General features: G+C 49.1%; 2 protein-coding genes across 2 annotated transcripts; one reads left to right on the top strand and one right to left on the bottom strand.

Moving 5' to 3' along the window:
• Window positions 1–1543: 1543 nt before the first annotated feature.
• On the bottom strand, window positions 1544–2709 carry NCS54_01469500 (Hypothetical protein; the record flags this gene model as incomplete). Its single annotated transcript, XM_053159832.1, has 5 exons — window positions 1544–1554; window positions 1623–1809; window positions 1858–2368; window positions 2473–2545; window positions 2595–2709. 5 exons carry the CDS (start codon window positions 2707–2709, stop codon window positions 1544–1546), a joined length of 897 nt encoding a protein of 298 aa, XP_053015807.1.
• Window positions 2710–8952: 6243 nt separating this feature from the next.
• Window positions 8953–12281, top strand: NCS54_01469600 (Hypothetical protein; the record flags this gene model as incomplete). The annotated part of the gene is made up of 9 exons (XM_053159833.1): window positions 8953–9096; window positions 9154–9198; window positions 9258–9329; window positions 9392–9565; window positions 9613–9693; window positions 9749–9817; window positions 9871–10290; window positions 10343–10771; window positions 10821–12281. The coding sequence occupies exons 1-9, from the start codon at window positions 9094–9096 to the stop codon at window positions 12279–12281; spliced, it is 2754 nt and encodes a 917-aa protein (XP_053015808.1). The 5' UTR covers window positions 8953–9093.
• Window positions 12282–14884: the final 2603 nt, after the last annotated feature.

A 14884-nucleotide genomic window follows, 5' to 3' on the forward strand; every position in this document is an offset into this window, starting at 1 on the left:
ATAGTTTATAATTTAGATAGCAAATCCAAGGAACAGTCAGGTATGTATTGATAGATGATGGGTGTTTTGTTCCGATTCCGCCCGGAACGTCCGGTTCGCGTTCGATGACGATGATGACGTCTGAAGCGGGGTTCTCAGCACCAGACATCCACCAAAGACCCAACATCTCCGCCAAGTGGCTACCAGGTATTCCAAAAGGTATAAAGGAGATCAATAATGAGATTTCGAGAAAAATCAAACCAGTGTTTCCTATATATATATTATATATTAAAAATCCGATATAATATAATAGATTTCACCTAACTCGAAGCAGAAGCAAGAATCTCACAAAATGCACACGACAAGAGCAACGACATTATTATAAATTAAAAGCTCACGTGAATGTCACGTGATTCTTAGCTGAAAATCCCCAGCCAATGAAGACTTCTTTTCACTCGGGGGGAGGATTAGGACCATTAGAGGGACCCGGGTGTGGTATTAATCCGGGCCAACCAGAGGTGCAGCAGCGCTTACGAATCGGGTAATCGCTTAATCGGGGGGGGAAATCCCAGAGCTTAAGAAGACCTTTCGTACCGAAAGGCATATAAGAAATTACTAAGTAGCCTACTTATATAGCCTTGGGGATAAAATTATTAGATAGAAGAGATTATATTATAACTTAATATATATTTCATATATACCTTAGCCCGCCTTAAGATTTTATATTAATTAACGTACTATTAAATTACTAATAAATAAGATTAGTATGATTTAAAAGCATAGTAATTCTAGATTGTTATACTCTAGGATTATTATAATCCCCTAAGATTACTACTAATATATAAAATATACTTATTTATACTTTCTTATATATAGATTACCTTAACTATTAATATAACTTAGTTATATTTAATACCCTTCAGTATATTATTAGATATAACTTATTGTTGAATATGTGGGGTGTCACGTGTGGGTCAAGGATCTTAAGATTAAAAGCAGGTCCTTCAGGGGCAGATACTCAAGGAGAACACAACACGAATACACTGATTCAACCAATGGACCAAATACACGTACTGTCTGACACTTATACCATATTTAAGCAAAATATTAGTATCCCCTCTGCTAATATAAACCTAATACGACCGGTTTATCCCTTAGGAATCATACAATGGTCACATCAGACTTCTTTGTAATAAACGAACTGAACGTTGCCGCCCTCTTTACAGCCTGCATCACCTCTGCCGTTGGAGCCTCAGAATGCATCCACCAATGCCAAACAATAGCCAGGAGCACCACAAAAATTGTCAAAGGAATTGAAATCCACCACATTATCCAGAACAAAGGCGTTAGGAAAACATCCCATGTGTCTCCATCACTTTGAACTTTCGAAAGCAACAACTGCGAACCCATAACCGTAGCCACGCCCGTAGTGGGCAAGAAAATCATTGTAATAGCAGCAATCACTTTCATTGAATTCGAGTCCTGGATCATCACCATTGAGTCCTGTTGCGTGACAAGGTTGAATGATAACGTAATAGCGTTTTCGATACGCTTCTGAAGGCTATTAAGGCGTAACTGACTGGACCGAAAAAGTGAACGTCGATATTGAAGGGTGTCCAACAGTTGCTTCTGAACTGGTTCACAGGCCATGGGTTGTCCTCGGTGTTCATGGCTTCTAACGTTGTGTGCGGTCGCTTCAACAAGCATGATGCATGATTCGATGGCCTCAGTGATGTGGATGATGTGTTTGGCGCAGTTGTGCATAGCGGCGAAGGGAATCTTGGAGCTCATCTTGCGGATATTCTTGGAGTTGGCATACTCGAGTATTAACTATATCTGTTAGTCTGAACAAGCTCGGTGGATAAACATGCCACTTACGTGCTCCAGTGGTCCAAACACGCTGTTCATCTTCCAGACAGTGTCGTCGACCTCAAAATACAGTGCTTCAAAAACTAGGTCGAATAAGATGTAAGGATTAGTCGCAATAGGCTGCCACGCCTTGGCAGCTACGAACTCGTTGATTCTGTGCCTTACCCTCGGCGTTGCGCCGAAGCAGACCAGCGTGGTACTATCGTCGTTCTCGGCTCGCAGGAAGAAGCCAGCGCGAAGCCAGCTGTAGTCAGCCTGTGGAAGCGTAGAGATGTGATAACCCATTGTCGCAGCGCGGTTGTCGATCTCAGGTGCATTGGTCCCTTCTTGCTTCACGTCGATGTTCTTACACAGAAAGTGGAACCAAGAACTAGATCCATAGCGGTCTGTGCTCCGCCCGAAGCTGTGACTGACAGACTGAAGACGTTCTTTAGAAAATTCGCTGGGGATATGGAAGATATTGAATAGCTCGAGAGTTTGTGGGAGAGCGTCTTGGCGAGGAAGGTCCAGAGGCGCAAACCTTATGAATATTAGCAACCCAGTGTTTCGCACCTACAGATAGATATTCCCTTCATCTCATAGAGACGTGTTGTTACCAGTCAGAAAGTATTATACTATACTTACACAATTCTCAAACTGGCCTTCTCCCGGAGGCACCGCGCGTTTGGCTGCACATACCAACGCCCTTCAGGAAAATCTGCAAATAGTCAATCACTCGAATGAACGCTTTTAGTAATCTCACTCACTGTTAGTTATCTCCCAAATGTGAAGTATCCATTGCCCAAATGTGACTGGAGTGGGTGAGTTGATCGCCTCCTGGGCGAACGCTTCGTGAGGGCTCTGTCTGTGTGTCCACGACATGATACCTTGAACCGAGGGGCACACGATTTGCGGATCTTCACAATCGTCAACTGATCGTCGCTCTCGCCGTATTTTTACAAACAAAAGATAGGCCTCTCAGCCTCAACTGCCAGCTGTTCAGGTGTCACAGCTATTGAGCCTCGGTGTCAAGCCAGGCAGCAGCATTTAGACGTTCTGGCGCACATCTAGGACCATGGTGTTTGAACGACTTCATACAGTTTGGGACGATCTTATTGCAGATGATGGCTAATGACGCAAGCTTCCAACGCCCGGACGCGTCTAGACCAGCGCCATGCCGCTTTTGCTAGTCAATGGGCCCCCGTGGGAGCGAAAACTCCTAGGGGGATGACGATTTGGAGCCCCCACAAGTACTAAGTGTCACAGGGTAGGCATGATCACGGCCTCAGGGAAACAACTGCATGAGTAATCTAGCCGTATGCTTTAGTAACTCTGCGGGATGGAGTAACACGCACCAGAGACAACCTCAGACAATAACCAATTAACACTGCTCATTATTGTTTACCTGACCCTTGACCCTTTTAGCACGCTCAGTGCGACACTAGGACATGGTCTCAGAACCGTCCCTCAGGTTTAAGCGCGGTGTAAGAGCCACTAAACAAATCTAGATAAGCGCGGTGACGCCCCACTTCCCCCCTGATAGGTAGTGCTCGTGTAATGTGCTTTTAGCTCCGAACCTTGCGTTGATAAATTAGGTAGATGCCATAAGCCGCACAGCCTACCTCTTGGCACTCATGGTGGCGGTCCTCCAATGACATACCGATGATGTCCATCGGTACATTCAACGGATTTAACCCGAATTACACCACAGTCATCGCACTCGGCTCTGGGGCTTTCGGAACGGTCACTAAGGCGCAACGCAAAGTGGACGAAAAGGTGAGGAGGAACCTCTCTGGACACACCTGACATCGTAACTGATTCGAAACGGCCGACTTGGACACGAAGATGGTTGCCTGCAATTCGAGGGGTTCACCGCCAAAGTCGAACTCCTGCGGCGAGTAATCGACGTTTTCCGAGCCATCGCCGGGTGCTGGAACGTGGTGCAGTGGAAGGAGGATATCCCGTATGATTTGGTGAGCAACCGGATCCACCTGCATATGGAGAACTACCTCGTACGGACTGCCAAGTCCGTCAAATCCCAAAACTAACCCATGCCCAAAGACATTCCGCTGTAGGGGATCATCCACGTGACAGTCGACCTGCCAATAATAAGCCAACGTGGGTGATTTCCTTGTCATGGCATGTGGTATTAGTGTCTAACTTGAACTGTTCTCTGGCTGTAGTTCTTCTCTCGAGAAGCATGGTTAGCCCGGGACCATTTCCTACCGTGCTGACTTCGGAATCGGTAAATTCTCCATCTCACCGCTGATGCCGGGTGGTGGGCTGGCCGGGAAGACTGTGGATGACATGCCTCGTATATGTTGGAAGGGGGTTGCGATATGGACAAGCGAGGATGTATTTCTCCCCACCTGTTAACAGGTGCCTTCAACAGGCAAGATCCAGGACCCTGTTCTCCAAGCGACAGCCGCGCCCGCAAATTACGACGCAGCTGACTGTAAGTTTGGGGTGGGGGTGAGAATGCAACGCACAGGCAGCGTGGATCTGCGCTAGAGTACTGGCTGCCGGGTGGCTACCTTAAGGTTGGGGGGGTTTGAATGGTTCGCCTTGTATTGTTAGGGTCGGTTGTGCCTAGCGAATGCGCTTAGTAGCGGCCGCAAGAGCTGAGACTGCTATGTGTCCGATGCTTCGGAGAGTTTCTATCCGGCTCGTATGACCCATTACCGTATGACACTATTGAATAAACGACCTGATATTGACAGCTCGTGACTTGTCCCGCCAGCGCATCAACTAGGAGCCCTGCAGCCCTACTACGGCTGCCTGTTGCTCATTCTCGTGCCGAAACATGTTCTTCAGGACTGGCGCCTTAACCATAACGTCCTAAACCACTGACAACCCCTTTCCTTTCAAATTAGCTTTCGCAATCGTTAGCATCAATGTACCCCACTACCATCGCGGAGTCCGCGTCTCTAAACACCCGCTGGAGGATGCGCTGCTACCGTGCAAGATAAAACGTTGTAGTCATGGAGTTAGGACCTCAAGTGCTGACATCATATTCCTGGCGAGACAGAGACCCCAACAAGCCCCACGAGAATATAAACTTTTCCAAAGATAGAGGGTCTCGATCGTCCCGAGATTTATCCAACTTGGTCCTCTGAGCTCACGCCCGCACATTACGGGTGAACCTCAAGTAGCCACTTGGAAGAGCCTCATGAGAACCTGGGGAAGCAATATCGATGCCTTCAAGCCGCCAGGATTTCTGTGCAAGTAATTTCTAAGACCCGGCCCGTTAGAGACCAGGTTGCGACTTTACGGCAGATAGTTTCCGAGCTTAGCAAGAAGCTTGCCGTGCGGCGAGCTGTAGCCCTGTATAGGATGTTTGCGTTTCAATAAAGCTTTCTTAATGGCCACACTATTCTAGACCCCTCCGCATTTGCGTGACAGTATTGGGAAAACCCTGTGGGAAAACCAATACCGAGGGAGACAAAGTCAGGAAACCAGGACCACATCTCCAACCACAATTCGCTACCAGTCAGCGAATGACACAGACCCAATCTATTGACAGCAAAACAGAAATGATGCCGAGGGCGGGAAACATTGAACTCTTTGGGTTTGTTCAGAGAGTCGACAGGGAGGTATGTGTGAGTCGATGGTTAAGGAGCGAGGCAACGACAATCTTGATTCAGCAAGAAACAGCAAAAGCAAGCTGGAACGGGGTATGGCGTCGTCGCGTCACAGCTTGTGGCAATCCCACGGTCCCCATCCGCCCGTCGTCTTCTTGCGATAGCACGACCTCTTGGTGTCCAGCTGCATGGCGCCCTTCTGGAAACTAAGCTGTCGTAGATCCTTGCCCGCGTTGCGATATGATGTCTCGACCGGGTAGCCGAGGTCGTGCCTGAGCAGGTCCCGCTCCCAGAAGCGGAAAAAGCGCGTCTCTGTCTTGAGCAGAGGCAGTAGCTTGTCGGCCGTGCTGCTGGCTGATACCTCCATTGGGTTATCAGAGAAGTGCCCGGCCGCGAGGCACCGGCCGTAGATGTACTCGTACCCGAACTGAAGCTCGTCCCAGCCGTGTGCCTGGTACCGCCGCACGTGCTGGTACTCGTGCGCTAACAACCACGTCTGGTCGAAGAAAGCCTTCTGCGATGCCGCGCCGCTCTGCCGGAGGAATGGGGCGTACTTAGCCCTCACGTACACGCGCTTAACGAAAGCCGCGCTCGGCCCCTTCCAGAATTGCGGAGCTACCCAGCTGGCCTTGAACCATAGCTGTGGGTGGATATTAGCGTCAAAGAGCGACTGGTGCAACGGGTACAGGAAGAAAATGTGCGTGTGGTGCGGCCGCATGCCGTTTCCGGGGTTCTTGTTGCGGAACTGGCGCACCGACCACGGGACGAAGCCGCGAAGCACGCGGGCGATGATGCGGCAGTGCCGGGGGCTTGAGGGCCTGTCGAGCTCATCCCGCTCCTCGAGGTTGCCAAGGTCCATGAGATCCCGCTTCTTATCGATATCGTCCTCGAATAAGGCCGCCATATCCTTAATCTCATTCTCGATCTCCTTTTTCTCCTTGTCGTCGAGGGGGCGCTTCTTAGTCTCCTTGCTGATAATGTCCTGGGTTAACTCGGTGGTGTTGGCTTTGCCGCTCTCGTCGGGCTTAATCTCGGCAGTCTCGGTCGGCATGCTCTTGGCGATGCTGGAGGTTGAGTTCCCCCCACCCTCTACTACGACATCTTTAGGCTCGCTAGTTAGTGCAGCCTGGGGAGCGGCATGAGCGAAGGTGAAGAGCGTTGCCGCGAAGAGGACGGCGAGGAGACCGAAGAGGGACAGGTGTCCCTGCGTGCGTCCCTGCATGGTGGGTGTAGATAAGTGTGATCAAAGATGCTCTGAAAGGCAAGTTTCTGGTGCTCGAGGGATTGCTGTCTGCGTGATGAAGAGGCCGGATCTCTCGGCTGCATCTCCTCTCTTTATACTTCTTGTTGCCCCCTAATGCCTTCGTGGAGAGAGCGTCTTTACTATCGAGCTAGTCGCCATTGCGAGAAAGCTGAGCTGTCTGGAGATGAGAGGGCCTGAGGTTTGGCGAATCCGACAACCAGAAGACACTCTCGTCAGCACCGCCTCAATTCGTCAGATAATGTTCAGTTTGCCGCACCATAGCTAATTGCAATGTGCCGCCCAAGAGTCCTCCTCTACAGAGTAGTAGTTTTGAGCACCACCTTATTCCACTTCACTAGATGCTGCCTAGGCTACCTTGATATCTGCTTAACAAAGTGAACTGTCCGGATACGAGCGCGTACTAATGCTTATCTCTACATGTTAAAACTTGAGTATTCAGCCAACCATGTCTAGCATTCTCTCATTTGGTTCTTTCATAGCCAATTAGGTGTGACGTCTGACATTAGATATCCCCAATGAAGCGGGCAATTCTCCTCTCCTCCGGAGACTCATCGCCAGTAGGGGTCCTAAATGTGGCAGGATAAACCCTCTGTCTAGAGCCGTACTGCAATGATTGCTGCGAGCATTATAACGTGAGATCTATAAACTGGCCCGTGCATGCGTGATGTCCCCCCTAATTTCCTGCGCAATGGTAGCGCTGTTTGCTAACTGACGAACTTTTTGGGTGGGAAGAAAAAGCGCGCTAGCATGACATGCGGCAACTGACAGACTAAATCTTGGGGTAATCGACGAACCTCCTCACGATGCTGTGCGCCCAAAAATGTGTAGGTACATAAAACCAAGCCCCCGAATTTCTATAGTGCAATTAAAGTGTAACAATTATGATCACATATTGTGCTTAGCCTGGGACGCCGATCCTAATGTTCTTAGGTTTTTGATATGGCCAACTCCCGTGTAGAAGCCATGACGGTTGCACTTGCGCCAACAGGCATCAACAGAACAAATACAACTTCATCCCAGAGAAGTGTAAAAAGGGTCTGGGGTAGAGGTAAGAAAACTGGAAGCGTTTTCTAGCTTCTCGTATATGTAAACATCAATCGACGAATTAACACCATGGCGTTCTTTATCTACTTACCAGACTTCCAACTTCTCTGCTGCCGGTTATACTACACCCTGGTTACACGCCGTAGGACTACACCACATCTTCGCTGCAAACGTCATAGCCTTATCAAGAAGCATAGTGATAGTGTCCTAAAGTGAGCTGCTAAGCTCGATCTCATCGATGAAGAGGATGAGTTCCTGACTTTACCGCTTATCCTTGACAACAGTCCGCCGATTGGAAGTGGAGGATTTCGATACACTTTTAATCGACAGCCGATTTGCAAGAGTGAAGTGGAGGAGGATACGCGAGCATCTCCCGATTATTCACCATGTGAACCTGGGCTCCAAGCCTGGTCCTCAGTCTGCCACTACTGCAGAGTTGGGTGGGAGGTGCGGCTATTAGAGGAGTGGAGTTCATTATCAAACATTATTTGCCAAGGGTCTCCGCAGCAAATATTTTAAGGTTATAAGAGGCCCAGGCATTGCGGGCTTGAGGGCTGAGCAATACGAGCAGAAATCGACATTCTGTAGGCCACGCAACCATTTCAAGCCAAAGCGAAGGATATTCTGAATAAAATATTGGAGGTTATTGAAGAGCAGGGCGATTTAGCTGCGCCGAATACATGGCTTCACCGACTGGGAGTAACAGCCCACCTCAAGACCTTTAGCGGCGAAAAGCAGCTTCTAAGGAACCTTATTTCGCTACAGTATACTCGTAAGCCGGATGACCCTAATGCCGCGGATGATACTAAATTAGAGCATATCCATGCAGCTACCAAGCGGCTTACTCGCGCTTACCAGGACGGGAGTCGTCACGTGGAATATGCACTTTGAGGCCAATCAGAAAGAGTTACACAAAGAGCGCGGAATACCGTTTCACTTTAGGTTCAAGCAACAGACCCAAATCTAATGTTAGCTTCATTGTGGTGGCTGTGCACAGAGTGGTCATGCAGCCGTTTACTCTGGACCGGGGTAAAGCCTGACCGAAGTTGGGCAGCATAAGTTGAAGCTTTCTCACCATTGAGCTTCTTCCCGGAACATCCGAAGAGATGGAGAAGCCGTTTGCGAAGACCGTGCTAACCGTCCTATCACGTACTGTGGCATCGTGAGGCTAGACTTTAATCACCTCCCCCCTCCATCCCGCCTGCCCGGCAACTTGAGCATCCGCTCCTTCTTGAAGTACAAGCTCGTGCGTTCCGGCATCCTCGTTCAACTGGCAGCGTATTAGCTTCATGCCATCCGCGAGAGCTGTTCTGTGCTCTGACGCTTTTCTCTTCTCTCCTCTGGCAAACAATTTTCCTTGTCTTTTCATATTTGACCATGGTGCGTCTCCCCAACATCTAGGCGTTTGATTCATCTTGTTGTTGATCATTGAAACAGGCTCATCTACATGGAGGGCACTGGGACCCCAACGCTGCGGCCAATGTAAGACTATAACTGTCTGATCATCATTCTGTCAGGGTGATCATGCTAAAGGTCATCAGTATCAGCAACCTCCTCCTCCTGTCTCGTATGAGGCCCACGGTGGTGCATACACTCCTGGCAGTTTTGTCACTGTAAGTATTCTGTCGCGCCTCGATGACCTCTTCATAATTCTTACCATGATTTGTGCTGCCAGCCATACCCAAATCAGCCGTTCGCATACCCTCATCAACAACACGTAGCAACCCCTCAGAGTCCTCTCTCGGCCCAGCCCAGCGGCTATCCAGCCTCACCGGTGCCGTTTGGCCATCAACAATCTTACAGACAGGTGCAAACCCAGAATAGTATGCAGTACCAGCAGCAACCCATGGTCCGTGTCATCTCGCCCTTCTCTTCGGTACTTACTGACTAGGATAGGCCTATAATGGGAAGTGGCAGCAGCAACAAGGTGTCGTCTATCATCAAGGGACGCGCAATGGACAGCAGGATGGAACAATGGTAAAGCTTTTCCGCCGCTGTTTCTGTGTGTAGGCTTTAATTGAACATTTCTTAGCAGCCCAAATCCATTGAACCCTTGTCCACCGCACCCTTGTCGCCCCTGAATAGCTCAGAGGGAAACAAAGTAAATGCCCCCAGTGTCTTGACCCTGGGTGCCTCACTGACAGCTTACGATAGAAAGCTGAGAAGGAGTTCCCCGTGAAGCTCAAGGGCTCAATGCATTTCTTTGAGCCCAGATCGGTTTACCAATGGGGAAATCCCATGTTGTACCAGAAACCTGGTTACAACTTTGCCGATGGCGAAACCAAGATGCAACATCGTGACTATGCCGGACGCGTCTCATTCAAGACCCGGTCGGATTGTTACCTTGATCACAACGATGGTTACCTTCTTGACATGTGCGTTGCGGCTACCGATGATATCTTTGAGGGACCAGGAACTTCCACTTGGAAGAGGACCTATGTTCGCAAGGTCGCTCCCATGAAGGTGCGAATTGCAACCTGGGTCATTGACTTTACCTATGATCCTCAGAGCTGGGAAGACTGGGGCATCATGATCTTGAGAGCCCTTCCCGCGGCGATTGCCATGGCCCTTGTTGTAAGTTGCCCTCCTTTGCAGGCGATATTGGTGTAGGTGCTGATAACGGTAGTTCTGGGATGGTAAATCCATAGTCACCAAGCGAAACCTTTGCTATGCTCCAGTTCTGTACAAGTTCCATGGCGACGCTAAGGTATGGAGCAACTTGCTCGAGAATCGCAAGGGCCTTTCCCTCATGGCCCAGAACCTAGTCTATCGCATGCTGCGACCTCGATATTTATGCTTTCTTCGTAAGCCGTTCTACGATGAGAATAGAGGAGTCGATGTCCGCCACGTCGACGAGTGGGAGAACAGCGACGGTCACGATGCGAACCTTGGCTATCTGTTTGTCGCTTACTCGACTGAACACTTCAACCATGGTTCTGAGCAGGATATGGTTGCGCTCCACCATATCGCCGAGACAGCATGCCGAGCTGCAAAGCTGCCAGCATACTGGATCGCCTGCAGCTGCATGCGTGACGAGAATGAGTTGGAATCAGATGTGAGTGTTTCGTTAGACCGTCGAATACCGCAGCAACTAATCGTGACAGGTCTATCGCATCTCTGACGTCCTCCGTGGAGCAAGCAGCATGGTTATAGCTGTCGGAAGGGGTAAGTCAGCGGTATCAAAAGGCAAGGCCAACACCGAATCTCTCCTCCGTGAATGGGGTAGCCGAATGTGGACACTCCCTGAGGTTCTTCTCAGCCCTGGTCGAACCATCTCTATCTATACTCGCGGCGGCAACCTCCAGTCACCGTTAGTGGTCGCAAAGAACCAATTCGCCGCTCAAGTCTGGACCTACATGGATCCGGATGTCGCGCGCCACCTAATTGACCACTACTTGGGAAGCATTAGCCTGAGCCGACTGGAGCAGGCCGTGCTGGCCCTAAAGTGTTTGTACAGCCGGCATACAACTGAGTATCTTCCTGGTGATCGCGCCTATGCGCTCATGGGTCTTCTAAGACTGCGACCCCAGGTCGACCGGACTGACACGGCCTTCCAGGCCTTCTCGAGACTATCACTAGCCAATGACTCTGATAGACTGCTTGAGCGCTATATCTGCACCCTGCCGGCAGATGATAATCAGCCATGGTTTGACATGGAGGACGCCTACCAGTCCTCACTCTGGGATATCACGCCCTATTGCCAGGTTGCTGGCATCGCAGATAATGACACCATCATTATTGATGGTGCTTGGGGTATTTCAATCCTTTGGGAGACCTTCTACCCCATCTACTGGTCCACTGGTCCCTCCTGGAAGCGCTGGTTGGCCGGGCTTGCGGTCGAATGGAACGGAGCCTTCTTCGTTTCTGCCACCGCTCTTCTTGCCAGCGGCACATCATCCACGCCGGAGAGCGCAACCTTGATTGCCGTGGGCGTCATATTTCTTCTCTTGTTCCTTTGGGTCTGGTTGATGACGCCAAACCTGGTGCGAGTCATCTATAGTGGTAAGTTCGCCGACACCCAAGCCGAGATGTTTGGCTTCGAGGGCCATCTCAACACTCCGACCATTGAGAGAGCCATCTTTGGTGGCAACTTTGGGCGATTCTCCTGGAGCACTAACGGAAGCCCCCTGAGCCGAAGCGTCGTCAACGAGTTTGGTGAGCGGCTAGGCATCGACCCTTGTAAGGACCCTGAGGTGAGAATGAAGGTTGAGGCGGCCAAGCGGGCTCGTCCAGGTGACAAGAGAGTAAGTGGGCAAGACAATCATTTTGCTGTGTGTCGTTGGCTAACTAGTACTTCGATCTTCACCCTCGTCGATACCTACAGCATGGAGTTGACGCTATTTGAGGCCGTCAGACCACCTGTGACGCTTATGTTCTGCGCCTCGGAGAGTGGCATGCAGCGAGCTATCGGATGCTCTTATGAGTGGGAGACATCGACCATGTACCGCGAGACGGTGCTGAGAATGCCCACGACTGCTCTCAACCGCATAGGTCGAGTTCCTCGGTTCCGGCTAGGTATTAAGCGACCTGTTTATGCTTCTGTTCCGTACAATGGAGCTGTATGAGAACCAAAATGTGTGATGGAAAGTGTAGGAGCAGGCTGCGTTGGATATAGTGTTGTATTCCCTGTATGACCATCCGCACGGATTATAGTCAGTAGTATTGAAGTTGCGTTATTCGATCAATCGCGAGTGAAGAGCTAAACAGTGCTTTGGTGAGGCCCATGAGCTTGGGCGATGTCGGGAAGTAGCTAGGATAAGCTGGGTAAGACGTTTTGTGTTGAGATCCGTTGCTTTGACGGATCAATGGCTATTCCGATCCATTGGTGGCTGGGATGTGGATGTCTTTTTGTCTATAGCTTTCGCTGGTTAGCGCTAGTCTTTCTTCAATCAACACAACATGCTCATTTCAACATTTTGATCTTTGACTCTCCATAGTAATATGCAATCGATTACTTCGTACACATGCCGGTGCGTTAAAAATAGGTAAAACTGGTATAATTCCAGAAATAGCAACGGTATTCCGATAGAGTATCAAGCTAGAATCTAGAAGATAACAATGTAGGAATGAGAATTTATAGGTAAGTTTTGATGCGATCGCAGAGGTTGGGCCCATTTTAGTTTTAGGCGATCAGTTGGTTAATCCAGTAGGCAATTGCAACTTAGGTCTTCAGGGCCACAACTAAGATCCCTTATCTTGTATAGTTTTATTGGATACTTAGATACTTAATAATATGGAAACGCATTCTTTTTTTTATTAGATCTGTATTCCTGTTGCAGCTCGTGGTTAAACTAGAAGACAAAGGTAAATCAGTACCAGAGCATGGTGAAGCGTTACACTTTCCTCTTTTGTATTAGTACAGCGTTACACTTTCCTAATAAAGTTGGGGCGTTTTCGGAGTTCTAGACCTCAATTGCTTTATGTCACATATCACCACCAGGCTCATGCGACCGACGTGAAACGCGGCTCGTACCTTAGGGTCGTGCATGCGGTTTCACATCCGGCTTATCACATCAAGGACTCCCTCCTAACGATATGAGCTTAAATAGCTGTGCCCGAACACATGGCTGTTCGATTTCTTTTGTTCTTTAGATAATTCTCATCAATTGACTGTGCCATCAATGATCCTTGTGGGGCCAATTGTCTGACACTTCAGGAGAGTCAGTGTTGTTGAATTGCGCAGTGATGCTGGGTGTGATTGATAAAATCAAGGTTGCTATTGTTATTGTCATGGTGAGAGCTCCCTAGGGGTTTATATCCCATGTGATTCCATCTAGGACTTTCAACTTTCAATCTAGGACTTTGTGATGTGACCCTGAAGTGAGGGGGAAGCTCCCAATTATTCCAACAGTCAGTCAATGTCACAAGTATTGAAACAACAATGAACATTCGATTTGTAGACGATCAAGAACAGGCCCCGGCCGTGCTACACCGACGTCGCTTGCAAGCGAAACGCACACAAAACTACCGACGGCGCAAAAAGGCGAACCGAGACATCAAGACCACCGATGATCAGGCCGAGTTGTTGCCCCAAACAGTGGAGTCAGAGTCGAAGAGTGGGTAGACGGAACCGGACGCTGGGGAGTTTAGACAAGATGAAATCTCTTCCGGGGACATTTCTATCACCCCCATCCAGGAAGGCGACGATTCTGGCCTAGATGACATTGAGCCGGCCTATTACGACGAGGAACCAGTCAGCGTCCCCTATGCCGAAGAGCATACAGAGCATACAGAGTGTCAGAGTCCGGAGTGCTATGCTGACGTGCAAGCGGATCCTCCCGATGATAACATCTGGGCTGATGTGCAACATGTTACACAGAAGTTTATCCAGCAGTTTCTAGTTGGAATCCGTGGTTGTAGCGCTCAGGAGCATCGAGAAGCTCTTGATGCGCACATCCAAGCTGGGGGCACGTACAATCATCATAGGCTTGATCAACTGTTCCCCCGAATTAAATTTAAATTTAAATAGATATAATTGATGATGGTCATGATATCCCCTTTTTCTCTTCACCAACTGAAACCTCAAGTTAACCCCGAGCTAAAACCCCTGACCCATGCCGCACAAGTTCAGCCAGCCATCTAATCATCAGGAGCCCCTACTATATATAATGAGAATATAAGATAAATATAAATTTACTATGAAAAAGGCCGATGGCAATTTTACCCTCTTCATATTCCATCCAAACATATAAATTCCTCTACTCTTCCGCAATCCAATAGCGCGCATATTTACCCTTTGCAAATGTTTGAATAGTAACATCCTTCCATCCTCTTTCACCAGCCTGTTGAGCTCCATGCTTAAGTTGACTACAGTGGCTAAGGATATTTTTACGGTTCATAGTCATATACTCGCAACTCTCGCAGCTGTGCCCTCTCAATCTTGGTAGCTCAGGGATGGGCTTGCTTTGGTGATTTGGCAGCGGCACCGTAGTCGGATCTTAGAAAGATCTGCCACTGCAGAAAGAGATTACTCGCTGAAGCTCGTCGCCTTTGAATCGGTGCATTTTGCGGAAGTGCTGGACAATGCTCTTGCCCGGCCCGATTGCAAACTTGCAGAGGAGACAAATGAGGATCTGGTGCTCATCAAGAACGCAGAGAACGCGGTCTATCCATGCGGGATTTTCTCTTTCAAGAAGTCGTGGAGTAGCATGGGAGGATTTGTCATCTG

Source organism: Fusarium falciforme, chromosome 13 (assembly GCF_026873545.1).
Source record: "Fusarium falciforme chromosome 13, complete sequence".
NCBI lineage: Eukaryota > Fungi > Ascomycota > Sordariomycetes > Hypocreales > Nectriaceae > Fusarium > Fusarium falciforme.